The sequence below is a fragment of the Haemaphysalis longicornis genome, unplaced genomic scaffold (genome assembly GCF_048455015.1).
Source record: "Haemaphysalis longicornis isolate Haplotype H1 unplaced genomic scaffold, Haemaphysalis longicornis Haplotype H1 scaffold_8, whole genome shotgun sequence".
In the NCBI taxonomy this organism is placed as follows: Eukaryota; Metazoa; Arthropoda; class Arachnida; order Ixodida; family Ixodidae; genus Haemaphysalis; species Haemaphysalis longicornis.
In genome coordinates this window covers 47,914,183-47,933,044 of record NW_027526445.1, presented here as the reverse complement: position 1 = coordinate 47,933,044, position 18,862 = coordinate 47,914,183, and the positions used below count along the sequence as shown (strand labels likewise).

Below are 18,862 nucleotides of genomic sequence, written 5' to 3'. Positions count from 1 at the left end.
CACCACACTTTCATACATAAACGCGGAGACCGGTACAGCAACTCGTTCAGTTCGTTCCAGGCTACCATGGGTAGACCACAGGAAGTAAAGACGCCTGAAGAAGCAAACGTGAATGTTGTCGGTAAGTAATAAAGAGTGTGGTTAAGTACATTTCCCTTGCATCTGGTTTCACTCTTTGTAGAGCCACAAGTGTGAATTCAAGTGACGTCACATGGGTAATCCTTGTTGGTGTCGCGTACAACTTTGCAGTGCACCCACCTTCAGAGCGCGGATTGGAACCACATTTTTAATGTGGTTCGAGGTACTCTGCTGTCATTACACAATATTTTGTGCAATAAAGTGGTGAGGTTCACTGAAGTTTCGCATCTATTACTTCCATGCATGCATCGTTGCCACTTAGCGAGAAAGGTAAAAATTGCCTCAAGCAGAGTGATGGTTTCAGTTAATCAGGTGCAATCTGCCGCTGGCCATGCAACCTTCAAGTGATCTAGCTTTCAGTTTCACAAACGTATTTCATCAGATTATTTTGCATCAGCTCCTTTAGCACAACATGATCATTAAAATGTTGCAGTAGCAGTCTCGGGGAATGTTAGGCAGCAATTTAAATGGTTTGACGAAAGAGTTTCAAGTAAACCAACCCCAGCATGAAGTGCTTGAAATGTCATTGGCTAATTTTGCTGTAAATGACCAATTTTCACACCTGGTTGCTAGTGGCTCCTAGTTGCATTTTTGCTTTCCTTGCTCTCAGCTTAGCATGCACCTCGAGGTGCTCGACCCAGCGCACTAGGCCTATTCCAAGCATTGCTGCCAGGCTTCGAAAACCGCAGTAGGTGGCTTTTTTTTTTGGCATGTGAATGATGTGCATAGACGCTACAGGCACGCCGAAGGAATTAATTTCGCGTAGCATTTATATGAAATACTGGCCGTAGTTCCCACTTGATGCTCATATATCCCAGCCCCGTCCCTGTTTCAGTGCTTTACACTTCAGATAGAGCAGCGATATTTTAAGTGCAGAGCACTCTAGGGGCTCGCCTTGTTGGCGTAGCTCGCTCGTTGGACCCAAGTAGTGCCACACGGTGTTCCGTTGTAGCAGTCGTCGCGGCATAACCCAGAGGCTTCGAAAGCTAAGTAGTTTATACAGTCATATAAACGTTCAAAATTCGTGAACCGCTGGCGCTTGTCCTTACATCTCCCCGTTGCTTAGTGCAAAGAAAACTGTAGGTACATTTGAGGCACAATATACATGATTAACCGGCTGTGCCCGCATTCATGTAGTTAGGAAGACTCGCTGGGTCCGTTTTTACGATAGCAAGCTAAAAAACGTGGCAGCGCAACGCCGCCACGTGCGGGAGGAAAAGCACAAAAAGAACAGAACCCTTGGTGGCGCAGTTTCAGGCAGGGAGCACGCGAGCACTGCGAAGGCAGGAAATTTGAATAGCATTGGGTGGTAGGCACTGAGTGGATAACGGCGCAACCCATTATGGCGAATCACTGCTCTGCCTTCCGACAGCTTTCACATTGAGTGGAACAGCTTTAATTTTTTTCCAGGTTCAAAGGGTCTTGCGTAACAGGCACAGACTGTAGGTTCTTTGCTTATTAAAGCAGGTTCCCCCAAAAATGTGGAATCATTGTGAGCATTCACTCACCCGTCTTTTTACCCTTTCAGCAGTGAGCCATTCGTATGCCATGAATGCCAGATTTGCAAACAACAGTTACCGAACGCTTTTGCATTAAAACTGAGTTGAGTTTGCTTATTCTTACTAACGTCAACACGATCGCTGTTGCATACTCAAACAAAGTAGTCGCACTACAATTGTCACTACTGATGATCGTCAGTTACCCTATCTGCTGTCAGCAAGCAGGAATACTTGGAGCCATTGCAAGACAGAAAGCATTCTTTTCAGCCATCACATTTGGGAGAGAGGCACAAATTATTCGCAGTCGCCCTTTTCAATGCAAGTTAAATGCTGCAAGTCTCCACATGGACAGGTGGACAAAGTTGGTGGTTTGTCACAAACATCTACGCACCACAGAATGGACACGAAACGAAGGCAGGAATGATGACACATGTGCTGTCAACCCTTCCTTTGTTTCCCATTCATTTTGTGCGGTGTGTAAGTTCTCAACGAAATAGAAACACAGCTGCAGCAGCTCGGGTGGAAATCAGAATCGTTTTGTGCGATGTATACTATGAACACAGTCTAGTAGCCCAAGTGGAGATCAGGAGGTGGTCTTGGCGAGGTTGCTGAAGCCCACCCCTACACACGTGAGCTGCACCTTGGGTGCGCCCACCCCGGGCTGGTTGCCGTCCACCTTGAAGGTCACCCCAAAGAAGTGCCGCAGGTGCCGCAGCATCTGGATCCTGCACAGGAAAGGTGTGCAAAAATAATAAAATACCTGGTAACATCGAACTCGCAAGAAAACACCTATCAGTTTGATACAGGGGATAATTCGATATAAGCAAGCTAAGGAATTAGACATCATAAAAGCACATCACCTCCATAAAAAAAAATCCCGGGCCATCTCCACTAACGTGAAACCTGGGAAGGAGCGAAGCATGCAGTGTATAAGTGTGTTCTTGGCGCCTTGGTGTTTTTACCCACGGCGATGAAACTGTTGGGGGGGTAGACGTATACAGCTTTGCGGTAAAAGTCTCTTGTCTTTGAAGCATGAAGCTCTTTAGAGTGAACCGTAAACAATTGTCTCGGTGTTTTTTAGTACACGTTATGAAGCGCTCCAGCAGAGCCGTAAACAAGCGTCACGGTGTGTTTTTAGCACGCGTTACACTCCAGCGCAAGGCGTAAACGAGTTTCCCGGTGTTTTAGTACCGTGGCTACATGAGACGAACGACAGGAGACAGGAGATTCCCAAGAACACTTTCTCTAAAGAAGGTTCTGGGCAGATGTTACTAAAGAAACCACCCGAAATTACTTCAAATCTTCCGGCTTGTGCATGCCCGTGAAGACTGAAGATAATGGGGGGTGCAACGAAGCCACCACCGGTGTTGCCGAAGTGTGCAGTATGCTGTCAGGAATTTCTGGACACTGTTACCAGATCAACAGTTGGCGAGTTTGTATGTGTGGATGATGGTGTCGCGACCATGGGAGCACCACGCACTCCACACGCGCACTGATGCCACCACGAAACCCCCCGCATGCTGCATGGGGCGCAGCCGGCGAGGGCAACACAGCGGCAGCTTTGGTCGCGAAGCGGTGCGGGGCGCTCGGACGACCGCTTCTAACCGCTCTTGAAAATGCCGCTCAAGGTGCACACGAAGTTGCTTGTGCGGTAAATGAGCTAATAATGTGGGCGAAAACGGTGCTATAAAACATCATCCGCGCCGCTCGTGAAAGCGCCCCTGAAATATCTGCCGGGGTGCTAAGCCTAAACATTTTCGGCGGGGCCAGCCGGCTGTCTCGAGTGCTTCAAAACTGCCGCCATGAGGAGCACGCCTCCCATTGGTGCAAGTAGTCAGGCTCCTCCCACTGCTGCGTGTGTTGCGCGTCATTTTCTGACTGAGGCACAGGCGGCCTGGGGAGTGAAATCTCCCCGCGGGCGTGAAAAAATCGCACTCGCAACGTCGACGCGCACAAATCGCGTGGAACAACAGGCCGCGAGGTTCACACCTTGACTGTTTCAGTGTATAGTGAGCTTGGGCACTGCAAGCGAGGAGACGAAAGTCAGACTGCTCGGAGACATGGAGGTTAAAAAAAAGCAGAAAAACGTCACGTATTTCGCCACGCAAAAGTAAGAAAAGAAATAAAAGAAAACTTTTTTTAGTGTTTAATCTTTTGGACTGTGTTGGTTCATACGAATTCCGGATGATACGAATATTTTGCGCGGTCCCGCAAGATTCGTGTCATCGAGATTCTACTGTAAATGTTCGCCAGCAGCTGCAAGTAATTCTGCCACCTTTCCCAAGACTAGAAATTTCATGCAGGGATGACATCACCAGTTACCACCGCCACCCACGAGTACAAACACAGAGAGAGCACCACGCACGTGTAGGGGGTCAGGGGTCCCACGAGGCACTTAGAGACGTCGGGGGGACCCAGGCACATGCAAAGCGCTGCCAGTCCCTGGTTGATGGAGTCCACGCAGCCACCCTGGGAATAGGAGGGGACAGGAAAGGGCCCGCCGTGAATGACACCACAAGCAATGTCGCCTGCTTGTCACCTATCAGGCTCCAAGAGACTTGTCTCCTGGCCCCTAGGATCGACAGTGTGCCTCTGAGTTAAGGCGGCAATGTGGGCTCGATGGTGTAAGATCACGACATTCCAAAACAGCAATACTAAACAGGGCAAGGAAGGACACCACACGGTGCGGCTATAGTATGTAGTACATCCTTCAGTATACTGCAGTTGCTATACTTGCTATATTTGAAATATACTACAGTGTACACCATTTATCACATAACCGCTTATAGTGCTGGAGCGGATATAATGCGGGTTTTCTTAGCCGCCAGTAGGCCTCCCATAGAGCTCAATGCGCAAGTGAACAGCTTATAATACGGCTGCCCGAAGCACATTACCGTTTATGGCGCGGTTTATAGGCGGGTCCGCTGATTGACCAGTGCAGCTGGGGCATTGTTTTAGAGTCGCAAAGATGAACGAAGAGAGATGGATTACGCCACCCGAAGCATCACGAGCTCACTTTGTTCTCTAAGTTAGACATAGAAAATAATGATAAAAAAAGGCCCCATTAGTTCCCGTGTTCCATATGCGCTCGCGTGATAACCACAGCTGCCTCCCTGGCACACCTCTGAAAATAGCAAGCTGCTACTCCGCCTCCCACCCCCAACCCACTGGGCGCAGTAAGCTGTCATTGGAACCATGTGCAGATAAGCAATCTCTCTCCTCCTTTTCGAACATCTGGAGATAGCGAGCCAAGCCACGATGCTGGAGGTTTCCCCTACCTGTACACTGTGCCGATAAGCAACCGCCTTCGGCATCGTGAACACAAGGCAAATGGAAGGGAAAAAAAAAAAAAAAAAAAAATTCCGGCTTGCATTCTTATTTCGTTGTCTCATGTGCATAAGCAGGGTTACTTCCTTCTCTGCGGCATCTCTTCTTCTAGACGCGAAGAAATGCAGATCCCTCAAAACAAACACGAAGTTAAAGCCGCACTCGCGGTTTGCAAGACCGTGCAGCAGCGCCTGATGCGGGAAAAAAAAAAGACGAAATAAAGACCGTATCTCTGTTTTTAGGTGTTGTTCGTTTGAGCGATCATAAAAAGAACGACTGAAAGGTAGGGTGCGATATGGTTGGATTCCAGCGCATGTTTTGTTTATAGTGTAGTACAGTTAATCCCCGCGGTAACAAAATCCCACAAGCACAAAATTCCCGTGGCAATGAAATATTTTTGGATCCCGGGCAAACGTCCATAGATGCCCACGTATTTCATACGTCGCAAGTCCAGTCGGCAATTTATGTAACAATTTCAGGGGAACAATGTCCAAGAAGTGCTCAAATGCATTTTTTTTTTCGGACTCGGTGCGGAAACTTCTGCCACAGTGCACTTCCATGGCTGCCGCCATATTTGTTTACGGAAACGACTGCAGCAGGCGGCCGTGGAGGCAGCCTCGCAGCGACACCACCAGGGGGCAACACAGGGTGACTCGGGGTATGGCTTTGGCTTGGGGTGTGCTAGCTGCTAACGCTGAACAGCGTGCATGCAAGCGTTCGTTGTGTGTGTGGCGATCGGCCTGTTTGCACTCAGTACGGTGCTTTTGCCAGCCCAAAAGCAGAAAATTTTATCGTGCCAAGATAAGGCAGCCAGCATTGTCCAAGTCAGTGGCCCGAGTGGCGAAAGGCAAGATAGTGGTGAAGAGTTTGGAGCCGTCTGCAGCTTGATCTACCATTTCGAAATGCAACGCCGCCACTCCTTCATGGTGCACGTGCGCAAAACAAAAGTGGCGACTGTGGCCTTTATGGGCGTCAACAAAGCGGTGCTCACTTGGTTTTGTGAACGGCATTGAAACAACCAGTTGCCACTCTCTGGCAAAGTTCATGAACAGAAGGTGCCGGACCTCAGTTGCATGCTCCAACATACCGTATTTTTGCACGTATAACCCGCACCAAAAATGCGAAAATTTCATTGGCAAAGTAGGGGTGCGGATAATACACAGGGTTTTCCCTTTAGTGCAGCTTCCCGGCAATGCGCGTTATGCCGTGAGGCTCCTACGCAGTAACACTGACTAAGCCTTGCATGGCAGCGATTGTGCAAAACATACAAGGACAAGGAAGGAAAAACAACATGGACGGAACCGAAGATGACCTTGTGTACAACAGTGAAGACTGCGGCTCAAGTGACAGCTCTAGCGAGAGCAGTGACACTGAGTGAATTGAGACTTTCACCTTGTAGTCAGTGCATTCTACTTGCTAAATATACGCTTCGTCTGTCTACATAGTGTGTGATGTGTTGCTTGAGCAGTAGCTTTGGTGCAGCATTTCCTGTATCAAATGTGCGGGCAATATGCGAGGATCTTTTTTTTTCTTTTCCCGCAGGCTGATAATGGGGGTGCGGATTATATGCAGGGGTGGGTTTTTGTGCGCCAAAATACGGTACTCGGTGCCGAGGACCAAAGAGAAAAACGCGCAGCAAAGGCAAACCTGCAAGATGTTTTAGATGCGTTTGACACGATTCAATAGTTCTTAAGTGCGCACGACGACTAGCAGTGAACCACTTCTTGTAGCGTGAGAGCTGATCTTTGAAGCTGCTGCGAGGTAAGGCTCACAAAGTAATATAACTGGCGTTCACAAATAAATTTTCGGTTTGCGGGTGATTTTTATGTCATGTATGTTTCATTCTCGCGTCAACAAAATTCCCGCAAAAGTTAATTTTTTTGGCTTTCCTTGGCAGTTACATTATTGCGGGCTTCGGGAGTACCGCTTATGGTGTGGCTTTTCGCAGCTGCCACAACATCTGTTATAAGTGGTCTACACTGTATATGTAGTAATTTCTTAGCACATTTAGAGCAACTTGCGCAACAAACCTTCAATTGTTAGTGAGCACCGTGTGCTGTCGTTTCTTGCCCTGTTTAGTAGCAATGTGAACGCTGCCTCCCCAATTACACACATACCCCCCCAGCCAGGACACAGTAGCTAGATCAGCAGGGCCATCCTTGGGGTATTGTTGTTGTTAGATAACGGGCGGACCCAGTCTTGCAGCCGAATTGCTCCGGGCAATCGCCACCTTCACCTAGATTTTTTTTCTTCTGACATTGGGGGTGAAAATTGCAGTTGTGGTCCATACACAGAGAAAAAGACACAGCTTTTGTGTTCTTTTTTTCTCGTAAATCTACCTTTACTGAACTGCATTACTCGCTTTCATACGCAGCATCTCCACAGAAACTGCATAGCCGTTGCTCCGCATCTCTGCTACTAGTATTATCTCTGGGGACACACTGACCTTGCCTTGGAAAGTGCACCTCTGTGCATACGTTTTCCTAAGTTCACCTTCTTGGGAGCCCCATCGTCGCACACATCTTTCGTCAACCTGAAACTTCTGAAAAACCATTCGTTTTCTGTTCTGTTTTGCAATGTCAACCACTCTAAATTGGAAAGTGGTGGTATAGCTCACGTTTTTGCCCATTCAGAAGTGGCAACCTCGGCAAACTTGCGGAGGCAAATTGGGGAACAATGAAAGAAGGGCGACACACACCGCATACGAGAAGGACTGCACATGGCTGACGACAAAGAGCATGAGAAAAAAACGAGAAGTGCAAACAGGCTGGTGAAGGCACTGGCTCTGGCTATTCTTGGCTACTCCTTGACCGGAGAAGTCTGTGCTTTTGAGGCCGTGGCCACTGTCACCAGTGTTGATCTCAAAGGCCTCGCTTTTGCTACCAGAAATTTTCGGCACGGCTGCCCTGTTTTGCCCCTCCCTCTCAAAAAATTTTAAGGAAAGACTACTTCTGAATTTTCAGATACCTAGGCCAACTTTCTAAAAGAATCAGCGGTGTGGCCAGTACACGGGTAATTTTTAAATATACTTTTGTGGGTGATTTTTTTTTTACAATGGGAAAAATTTCGGCCCTTACGAGCAGACCTGCGCGGCCCGGCAGATGATACGAATGAGCCCGTGAGGCGCCAGACTGCCGAGCGAGCAAGCGACAGCGACGTACGGGCTCTCTCTCCCCTCTTTGACGCTCTTTCTCCAGGAACAGCAGAGTTGTTGTTTTCTCCTCGCGAAAATGCACCACGCACTCCACAGGCGCGCTGACACCGCCGCGAAACCAACCACATGCTGCGCGGGGCGCGGCAACATGGCAGCAGCTTCGGTCATGAAGTGGTGCGGGGTGCTTGAGCGACCGCTTCTAACCGCTCTTTAAAATTCCGCTAAGTTTTTTGTGCAGTAAATCAACTACTAACCGTTCTTTAAAATTCCGCTAAGTTTTTTGTGCAGTAAATCAACTAATAATGTGGGCGAAAACGGTGCTATAAAACATCATCCACGCCGCTAGTGAAAGTGCTCATTATCAAATATCTGCCGGGCTGGTAAGCCTAAACATCTTCAGCACAGCCAGCCGTCTGTCTCAAGCACTTCAAAACTGCCGCCATGAGGCGCACTTCTTCCAATTAGTGCAAGTTGTCAGGCTCCTCCCACTGCCACGCGCATCGCACGTCATTTTCTGACCGGGGCACAGGCAACCACGGGTGCGGAATCACCAACGAGGGCGTGAAAAATATCGCGCGCAACACCAACGCGCACGAATCGCATGCAAAAACACTCCTGTAGTGAGCTTGGGCCCCACGAGTGAGGAGACAGAAGTCCAGAAAGGACCACTCGGCAACATGGAGGGTAAAAAATAAAGCAGAAAAAAATCACGGATGTCTTCACGCGAAAATAAGAAAAGAAATAAACGAGAACTTTTTTTAGTGGCGCTCAATTTTTTGGTTCGTGGTAGTTCATACGAATTTCGGATGGTACGAATATTTTCCGCGGTCCCGCGAGATTCGTATCATCGAGATTTTACTGTAGAGTGTTGTCAGAACAACTTCCCTGAGAACCGCAGGAAACGGGCAACACTGGAATCGAGACCTGCAGGCTGAGACACACATCTCGAAGGTGATCGACTCTAATGCAGCAAATTAAGCATGCATCTTTGGGGCTTAGCGATCTGCCCTCACCCTGTAGATCTCGCGGAGGAGCGCACGTGCGGCCCGCTCCCCGACCTCCTCGGGCACGCTGGGGCCCCCCTCGGCCCCGGGCGGCTCTGACATGGCCTCTGCGCACAGGAAGGCTCCCTCCGTTGTCTCGGCCACCAGACACAGGCCGAAGCCGGGGGACCTGCAGATAGGGAACACCACACCGACTTACTCCTCCAACAATCACCAGGCTCAGCCCCTCTTGCGCTCCTCAAAATAAAGTCGGCCAACAAGGGTTCTCCGCTCAACGCAACCTGGCTCCTGCATGAGGTGTACACATACGAGAGGGATAACTACGGCATGCCAGCAGCACTTTGTCCTCCTCTGGGGTCACCCTTGACAAGACACAACGCGCAACGTGCACCTGTTCAATACACTGTTCAATGCAGGATCTGTTCAATTCATCTGCACAGGTGAACCAGTTCTGGACATGCAGACACTCCGCCATTATTTTATTGATTGTAGGGGTTAACGCGCCGACACAACACAGCCAATGAGACGAGCCATAATGGAGGGCTCCGGATTAATTTTGACCTCCTGGGAATCTTTAGCGATCGCCGAGCGTTTTTGCTTTTCGCCCCCATCCCGCCAATAATTTCAGTAGTGCAGATCGTGGCAACTAAACTGCACCGTTCAAGTCACAGGCAGTGCAGACGAGCAAAAGGCGGGTTCGTGGCTTTGCCTCCACTCCTTGCCGATAGGGCGAAGAAAAACAGCTGGGCTGGTTCAACTGTTCCCACAGGTTGGCAGAACTGGCATCGGACTATACAATGAAGTGTTTCAAGAGGTGCAGGCGGAATCGCACAGACCCGACAAATTCTTGTCAGCTGCCCCAGGTGCCGCTAGGATTTTGGGCCTAACACTTGGGTACTCTCCGCAAAAGCTTGGCAGATTCTATGCCTTTTGAGTGCCTAGGCAGGGCACGAATTCCTGCCACAAATACGAACCAGAAAGCCTCACATGCCAATGCGTCGTACGATCACACAATGTACTTCAGCAAAAGGGTCACTAGTGGACCCTGTATGGTTCAGAGTGAGAGCACCGGGCAGGGGTAAACCTTTTTTGACTTATCCCACGCAATCTTTGGGCAATGGTCTGATTTTTGTAAACCTTAGGTGTATGTCACGCAACAGCCACAAGTACCAGAAAGCTGTGGAGATGCCACAAGCATTAAAAATTTTTACGTAACATGCAAATGCTGAAACCGACCCTCTGTGACGAAAAGGATCTTTCAGCAGTAACAGATGCATTTAAAAATTTTTGCGTACAATGTGTTTGCGCGTTTTGATAACTGATTTAGAATACTACCTGATGGCACACCATTGCTAGAGGGTTTGTGTACTCTAAAGCACACCCACAATCTAGGTTCCACTGCTCGCGGGGAAGTAGGAGGAACCATAGCAGTTGACGTACAGCTAACTCCGCCTCTGGCACCAATTGCGCTTCCACCGCAATACTTCACGCGGCGCCCGCCGTGGCGCCCCGTGGAGTGCGGCCATGCGCTCTGTGTTACCTCTAACACTGGCCACGCCTGTACATTCGGCACAACAATAAGTTTTTTGAGGCAAAGACATAGATGTCTATGTTGCATGAAATATATGAGGTACAGAAAATTGACGTCTGGTGCACAGGATCACGCAGAAAAATGGAGCACGCACCACAAAATGGAAACGGCAGTCCCAGAGGAGGGTTCTGAGAAAGTGCAAAGAACAGAAGGATGTTCTGGACCTGCCCAGTATACACTGCTGTGCAGGCTGAGAGTTTCATTCCCCATCTCTGTTGGTGACGACGCACCAGGTCCTAGTCATAGGCGAGGGAAGACCGAAAAAAGTATGCCACAACAAAGGAGGGGAGAGCAGATTAAAATTCTGCTCGCCCTAGCCGCTGTTGGGATGAAGTGGCTATGGATGAAGCTATGGCAGTGTCCCATCGAATGCAGCATGAAATTTACAGAACGTTAAACAGCAGACCAACACAAGGTCCAACTACATTTTTAACTTCACGTCCTTAGAAAATTTTAAGCATCCTTAAGTGACACCTGCCATTTGGCCTAGTTGGCTGAACCATATTTGGTTCGCACAGTCCTTAAGTCAGTGCTTACAGAAGTCTTTACTGCGCACTGCTTACGCCAAGTGCCCGTGTTCCTTCTTGTCTGCCTTTGTTTTATACCATGCCTTTGTTTAAAGTGCAACCTGCACACAATCTAGGCAACCCTTGTACTTTTTCTCAGTGGCTTTTGTTAAAGCTCATCATCATCATCATCATCATCAGTCTGTCTACACCCACTGCAGGGCAAAGGCCTCTCCCATAGACCTCCAATTATACCGGTCCTGTGCTAACTGCGACCAATTTATCCCTGCAAACTTCCTGATCTCATCTGCCCACCTAACTTTCTGCTGCCCCCTGCCACGCTTGCCTTCCCTAGGGATCCACTTTGTTCAAGTTAGCACATGAAAAATGAAATCCTTACAAAACCCATCAGAACCGCCCTTGCAACCGCTCATCATCGTCAGCCTTTCCTTCAAGTCAGCCCATGAAGAAAACGCCTCACAAAGCTTACTACAAAAACCAGCCTCAAAACCGTGCTCGTCCCGACCTGGTGGCCGCTGGTCCGCCCGTGTGGTCGGTGTAGAGGTACACGTCGGGCAGGAAGTCGAGCAGGACGCCCTTGGCCGCGGCCACAACACGGCTGGCGACTGTGGGCGACACCCGCACCGCGTAGGCCCAGCCGCGCACTCGCTTCACCTTGCCCGGCCGCAGGAGGCGCACGGGACGCAGCACCCGGCACACGGGCGCCCGCAGACGCACCCGGCCACCGCCCAGCGGCCGCACGCCCCGCCGCTCCACCGACAGCTCCAGGGAGGAGGAGAAGGCGGGGCCCACGAAGCGGCCCAGCACCGGCAGGCTCGACTGCTTCAGGGCATCCACCTGGGGGGTACCACGTGCCCAGAAAAGAAATGGTGGCGGATTACCCCAAGAAACCGTGTCGGGGCCCCAGGGGGTCGGGGCCCCCTTCCCCACCATAATGCGAGCTGTTTACTTGTGGGTAAAAGAGATAACCATTGGTACGTTTGTTATCCGAATAAACACCACGTAATTTTGCGTCACTCCTTTTTCTAAACGTTGTATTATGCAGTAATTTGTTACGGATAATGTACCGGGGTATTTTTCTTGCCCTTTGGTGGATGAAAGTTTTGCTTGAACAAAATTTTTTCGCGGGTTCCGTCAGTTTCATTGTAGCGAGGTTCAACTGTACTTGCGCAATATCTTGTTCTTGTTCAACAATGTTGACAAGTATGAACATTGACACCGGACTTAGACGTTTAGATTTGGCTGTAAGTATATGAGAATACATATTACGCAGTTTGTGCTTCATTTTGGCCGGGTAGCTGAATCGAGTCACAGGCAAACAGACAGATCAAAATTTCTGCGTTTAAATAGCCCAAGAAAGACTATCGTATTTAAAAACAGCTATTACACTGAGGGGGTTCTACGGTCGACCGGTGTGCTGTCTGCCCAAGGCTTTCATCCCAAAACGAACCCTTCGTACAGCAGACTATGCAAAATTCTAGGGGGTGCAATTCGCTCCACAAAGGAATGGAATCTCGCCAGAGCAGAAGACGCGTGCAGGGTCCTCCTTACCGACGGGTCCAGTGGGTGGTGCGTGACGCCTGTGAGGACGACGTCCAGAGGCTTCTTGCAGAAGGGGGCCAGGCAGAGGAGGGCCTCCAGGTAGTAGCCCACACCACGCTCGGTGTTGCACTCGTGCTCCACCGGCCCACCGCCCCAGAGGAGGCCCGGCCGGTACCGCAGCCGGGTGCCTGCATAGTGGTGGTAGTGAACTCACACCATCAAAAGCAGCGGGCCCAGGGCTGCTCCCTGCGGTACTACCACTGGGTATGTGGGCCCTAAACGACTGGCTTTGCAAGCAAAGGAACAACTTCAGGTGGGATCGGGTCTCCTCTATGCAAGCATAAGTGTAGACATAGGCATGAGAGTTTTTTTTATTTCTTGTTAGCAGGAACACAAGGAGGTGCAAGAAAAAGCTGCATTTAGCAGCTCGACACATTTCCTACACCCAATTACAAGGTCATATGACTAAAGCTGTAGTGCATTAAAGATAGACTGAACATAAAGCAAGCCCCCCAGTTAGACAACTGCCAAGACCAAGGAAGTGGCACGTAACTTAAAAAAAGGATATAACGTGTTGTGGTTTCATTTAAATTAGCGCACACAAACAAAAAAACTCCTATGTTACTTATGGCTTACATTGTTTGCCAGTATACAAGGCTCTATGAGCCAATGAAAGCATGGCTAAAAATAAACGGTTACATTTGTCTCGCTTCATGTTCCATTGGCTATCTTCTTTTTTTTACAATGTTCATTCAACCCTCGCTAAACCATGCTGACAGTACCCTTCACATCCTGCACCTAAAGCAGATATCAACAGGATTCCACAAATACAAGGCACATTGCCCTTGAAGTCCACCCAATGACTGATTCGCTCAACCTGCACCAACCTGGTCAACTCTACAGTCATGGCCGAAGGAGCCACAAGACACATGAATCGTGTTTGCAGGTTGCAGAAGCAACAAAACAACCTAAACTCTGTCTTACTGCATTTTTCATGCTAACCATACAACAAGACCTCCTAATCTCAACTTACCTGAAAATTTCCCGCTCTTCCTTTTTTTTTTTTTTAGGGTCAAAGTTTTGACACTGGCTTTCACTACATGTTCCAATTGGCAGAGAGTAAAACGTCTTTCTGATTTGTGAAAAAAGCAACCTGACAAGAAACTCCCAAAGTTGTAACGAGGTTAAGAATGCTGATAACCACAAGCCATTTGAAGTCCGGTCTCAATAACTTTCTGCTGGCAGCACACCTGTCTCGCTGATCTCCACGACGCTCCCGTTGGTGACCTTCTCCAGTAGCTTCAGCAGGTCCACCTCGTACCCTGCACAGCAGAGAAAAAAAAAACCATCATCCACCCCACCACAGAGAGGTCAAAGGGGAACCACCTTTAAAAAAACCACGAAAGACTGCGTTTTCTCGTTAACAACAATACTAGTTTTATGGCATACTTTAAGCAAACAATCTAGATATGAAAGAATACCGATGAGGTAGTGATGACACCCCAGCCCGTTTTCATGGAAGAAGTCATCGAATCTTGTTGGTGCCAGCAGTGGCTGCCAACCAAAGCAACCACCAAGAAACATAACTAGCGAATGTAGTTGAGCCTCTAGTTTCGTTTGATTGTATCGCATCAACGCTGACGTGCAGTTAACACACTGATAACTGTTTTCGGTGCTGACCGCTCATGTGTCACTTCTGCTGAAACTACATCACTGTACTGCAAAACTCAAAAAGTTTTTCAATTATACTTGTTTTTTGTCAAATGGACATCTTTCATGGCTGTACTAGGGCAGAGAGAGTTATTAGAAGATAGTTCTTTGAAACTGAACCACGCTGTACTTTTTAATTAAGCCCCATGTATAGCATTAAAAAATAGCGGGCTCAGGGCTGCTCCCTGCGGTACTTCCACCACTTAAATGCATGTGTGGGCCCCAAATAACTGGCTTTGCACGCACGTGAACAACTTCAGGAGGGATCGGGTATCAGTGTACACATCGGCATATGAGTTTTCATTCCACGACCAGCTTCAGGTCAAGATAGTTGCCTCCATGCTGGGCAAAAAAGGTACTGATTCATTCAGATCCCCCGCCTTAATGCACCCATTTTTTTTTTCTCAGTACCTTCAAAGAAAGCTTACATCTGCCCAAACAGCCATGGAAGGAACAATGCTATGAATCAACCTGATTCATAAAATACTGCGCTACAGATAAGGCAACAATCTAAGGTAGCGGCATTTCAGATGAAGCAGATTTAAAAGACATGGCAATCAGCACAATTAAACACAACACAAGAAAGAGGGGACGCATACAGGCATCATTTCCAAATCTTAAATTTCTTCGACAAAGCATGACGGCATGTGTGAGATGTTTAAGAGTACATGTCTCGATATAAACGTACGACACAAGTGTTTCGAATCAACAGTTAAACGTAGCTCCCTTCCACATGCCCTTCCCTGTGTTGCATTACTCGAACTAATAACCATGACCTTCCCAACTATGGTTGGGAAGGTCATTTAGTGCAGAAGGGCAACTAATGCAGCATTGGTTCAACAAAATGGCCGCCAAGGGACCACAAATGAAACAGAAAAAAACAGAGGGACTTAATACGAAAATTTTGAGGCAAAGAATGCACTCAAAAAGCTTGCAAAAGGAGTGGCTGGAAGCCTCCGGTGGGAAGACCCCATCTGATTGGCTTGTAACCTTTGGCACAAAAGCGAAAGCCAGTGAGAGCAGGCACTTGGGAAGATGGCAACCAACTTGCTCTGAGCACTCTGTGACGTGCTCCTAAACGTGACAAAAAAATGAAAGGAAGATGGCAGAGAGACATGCCAGCCCTAATTGTTAATTTTGTTGATATACAAGCTGTCTTTGGCTGCCACACAAACCGAGACCGGTACGACAAGCGTGGTAGTATACGCGTGTTGGAGGCAAAGGAGTAGGCGAGGTAGAGAGGGGGCTACTTTGTTGCGTCCTCAGCAGCGGCAATCCTTCTAAACAGAATAATTATGACAGCACAGGCCCCCCGGTTCCATGCATCTGTTGCATTCTGCTAGGTTCATCGCCTTCCCCTTTTTCCAGGCCGTCTCAACAACATACCTGTAAGAATGTCTCAGATGACAACTATTTAGCCTCAGAGTTAAAACCAAATACTTATTCTAGAAACTGCTATTCTGAATATTGGCTCACTGGAGGCCATTGTTGTTTCTGGCCACTGCTTGTGTTTTTTATTGCTCCACTTTTCAAGCTGTCATGGTAGGAAAAGACTTGAAGGCCAACTGCACTCAAATTTCCCCTCGGGCAATTTTACTGTTAAAGCAAAGTGCGTACTATCAGTAGCCCCGTGAAATGCGTTGTTAATAAGTCATAAGCGTTCAAAATAGCTCCGTCGCAGGCAACGTTGCACATGCCGGGTGCGTTTCCCTTTGGCATGCCACGACAACCGGTCGAGCTTCGATGGGTGCTTTTCTTCTAGGGATGCTGCGAGTGGGAAATTTGCACACAGGTACCCTCCGGCAGGCCAGCCGCTTGCAGCCGCTCGGTCGCCGGCTGGGCCAGCTGCGTCACTTATAATGGCCGCGCTCTTTTCAGTTTCTTTTTCATATTCGCCGATTTTTGACGGCCACTTGCGCCACACATACACCCATTTCAGCTGTCATATTTTGTGTCCTGGAGTCTTTTTAGGCAGATGGTACGAAAATAAGGTTTTCAAAAGGTAAGAATTTTGAGGGCAGTTGGCCTTTGAAGGGACACTGAAGATAAAATGCATGTTACTTTAGATTCTAGGTCGATAGATGAGATCACCGAGAACACGAATATGCCACTCTTAAGCCTAGCTTTTCTAGAATAAAGTAGAAAATAGTGAAAACGTGAAGACAGGTGTCGCTGCCACTGGCCATACTGGCCTTAGTGTACGAAGTGGTTGAAGTTGCGTGACAAATATTCTACCAATACGCCTTCAGAAGTTTAAAAAAACTAACTGCAAATTTCTGTAGTGTCATGTTTAAGAACAAAAGGAAATCTAGAAACAATACCATGGAAACCCAGCCAATAGATCACACGGCGACCCCAAAAGCCAATAACTCCGTTTCGGTTTCAGTGCAATACCTGGTGCAATACTTGGCCAGATGATTATGCGACCCTTGGTGCAGTACTGTTGTTGTAATACGTATGTATTAGTCCTAATTACACTCCGTGCCTTGACCTTTGTCATCGCCGGAGGGGGAGATGGGGGAAGGGAGTTGGAGGAAGGGGGGGGGGGAGGGTGTACTGTGAACAAAACCGCATTGATCATGACTCTCTGCATGCTTTTGCGACGCTAAAAAAAGAACACGGCAACACTCATTTGGACTAAAGTCAGTATTTTTAAATATACGCAACGTCTAGTGTACGCAACATCTTCCTTGGCTGGCACTGGATGCTACTCGGCCATGCTGGCAGCCGCGCCGACACCGACATTCACGCGGCTTCAAAAAGAAAACATGTTTTCCTTCAACAAAGTTCTAATGTTGATCACGGGCCTCGTGAAGAAACCTTTTACTTGTGGTCCAGAGCAGCAAAGGATGCTCTGGACCACTGATTTGAATGATTTGGCCAAAACCGATGAAACCGCGCAGTAAATAGTAGCGTTGTATTAGGTCGCCTCTATACCGCTGCACATCACCGCTGTCTCATTTGCTTCCAGTATACGGCGACGCAAACAGCGGCTGCAGCAGTGACTTTTTGCGTCACAAAATTGCTGCAAGAGAAATGAAGAAGGGAAACGCGTTACTTTATTAGTGATTTCTCAGCAATTAAGGCGTCTCTTGGCACTGAATCAACGATAAAATGGCTATGGGAAGGTCAGCCATTCGTTTGAAACCAACTTGCTGGTTGCCTTCAGTGTCTTTTTATGTATGGGGGCTCTGGGTATACAATACTGTCACTCACAGCCATCAAGATTACACGAAGTGCCCTGCATGAACCGAGCTTGATATCCCAGACTTCTGCTTGACTCTCTATTTAGCACTGCAGGGTTATTACTGTCTCCTCCAGAGTGGCTCAGTGTTACAATTAAACTACAGCACAAACGAAAAGACGAGGCGAAAACACACAAGCCAAGCACTCGTGTTGTCGCACAACCTTTTCGTTGCTTCTTAGCCGTAGCCCACAAGGGCCCCATAATCTGCATACCCGGAATACTATTACTTTAATTTCGAACTAGTTTAGTTTCGTCCGCTAATTAGCCAGTCAGGCCTCCCAAGTGCAGTTAAGGAACCAACGAGAAGTCGCGCCTGCTTACAGCCTTTGGTTCAAGTGTAGCTGCGCTATGCGGCACGCAAAACCCGCATCCCAAGTGATGTCCGACGGGTTGACGAGTTCCTCCAACTCAAGAGGTAGCGAAAATTTACACTTTCCCTCTGCTTCAAGCGCCAACTTTTGGGAAACGCAGCGTGCAGCGTTCGCACGACGCCGGGCTGACGCTGAGCGGTGTTCCGCGAAACTTGGCTGGACAGCGTACGGGCGAGGATACACAATTTATCTGGCTTACCTTTCAATCCCGGTTCGTCATCTCTGTGACGGATCTCCGTGATCTCGATCGGCTTGCCGCTGAGCGTCGATAGAACAAGACGCTGACGGATGTGATTGCAGCCTTTGAAAGTGAGTGAATGCGATGGCTTCGACATCGCGGTCACGCTGTGACACAAAACGATAAAAAAATATTCGCGCCTTACTACAGCAAACTGTAACAACCACTGACGAATTCCCGAAAAGAGGAACAACTGTTACTGAAATCCTGAATTGTCACCAGCCAAAAACCACGCTCTTCGAACCTCGTGTCGCCAGCCGCGACTACTTGAGCCTCCTTAATGTCTGCCTTATGCCTGCCTTAACACTAGATGATCGCTATTTGCAAACGCCCGCGAGGGGCGCTGGCATAGAAGCATGAGCAAATATTCGTTCCAGCAGCGTCCCAGGATGAGACATGTGTGAGATCATGGCAGGGATAAAGAAACAATCGACCACGTCGTAATAGAGTGCCAAAAGATTCAGCCGGCTAGAATTGGTTGGAAAGTCCTACTTCCTGAGGCATTGGGCTTCGC

At 48.5% G+C, this 18,862-nt stretch overlaps 1 protein-coding gene across 1 annotated transcript; it reads right to left on the bottom strand.

The window, feature by feature from the left end:
• Positions 1-894: 894 nt before the first annotated feature.
• Positions 895-18,657, bottom strand: Rtc1 (RNA terminal phosphate cyclase 1). The gene is made up of 7 exons (XM_077682110.1): positions 18,310-18,657; positions 14,033-14,104; positions 12,792-12,970; positions 11,746-12,077; positions 9,132-9,291; positions 4,003-4,106; positions 895-2,362 (listed from the first exon to the last, which is right to left on the bottom strand). The coding sequence occupies exons 1-7, from the start codon at positions 18,443-18,445 to the stop codon at positions 2,221-2,223; spliced, it is 1,125 nt and encodes a 374-aa protein (XP_077538236.1). The 5' UTR covers positions 18,446-18,657; the 3' UTR covers positions 895-2,220.
• Positions 18,658-18,862: the final 205 nt, after the last annotated feature.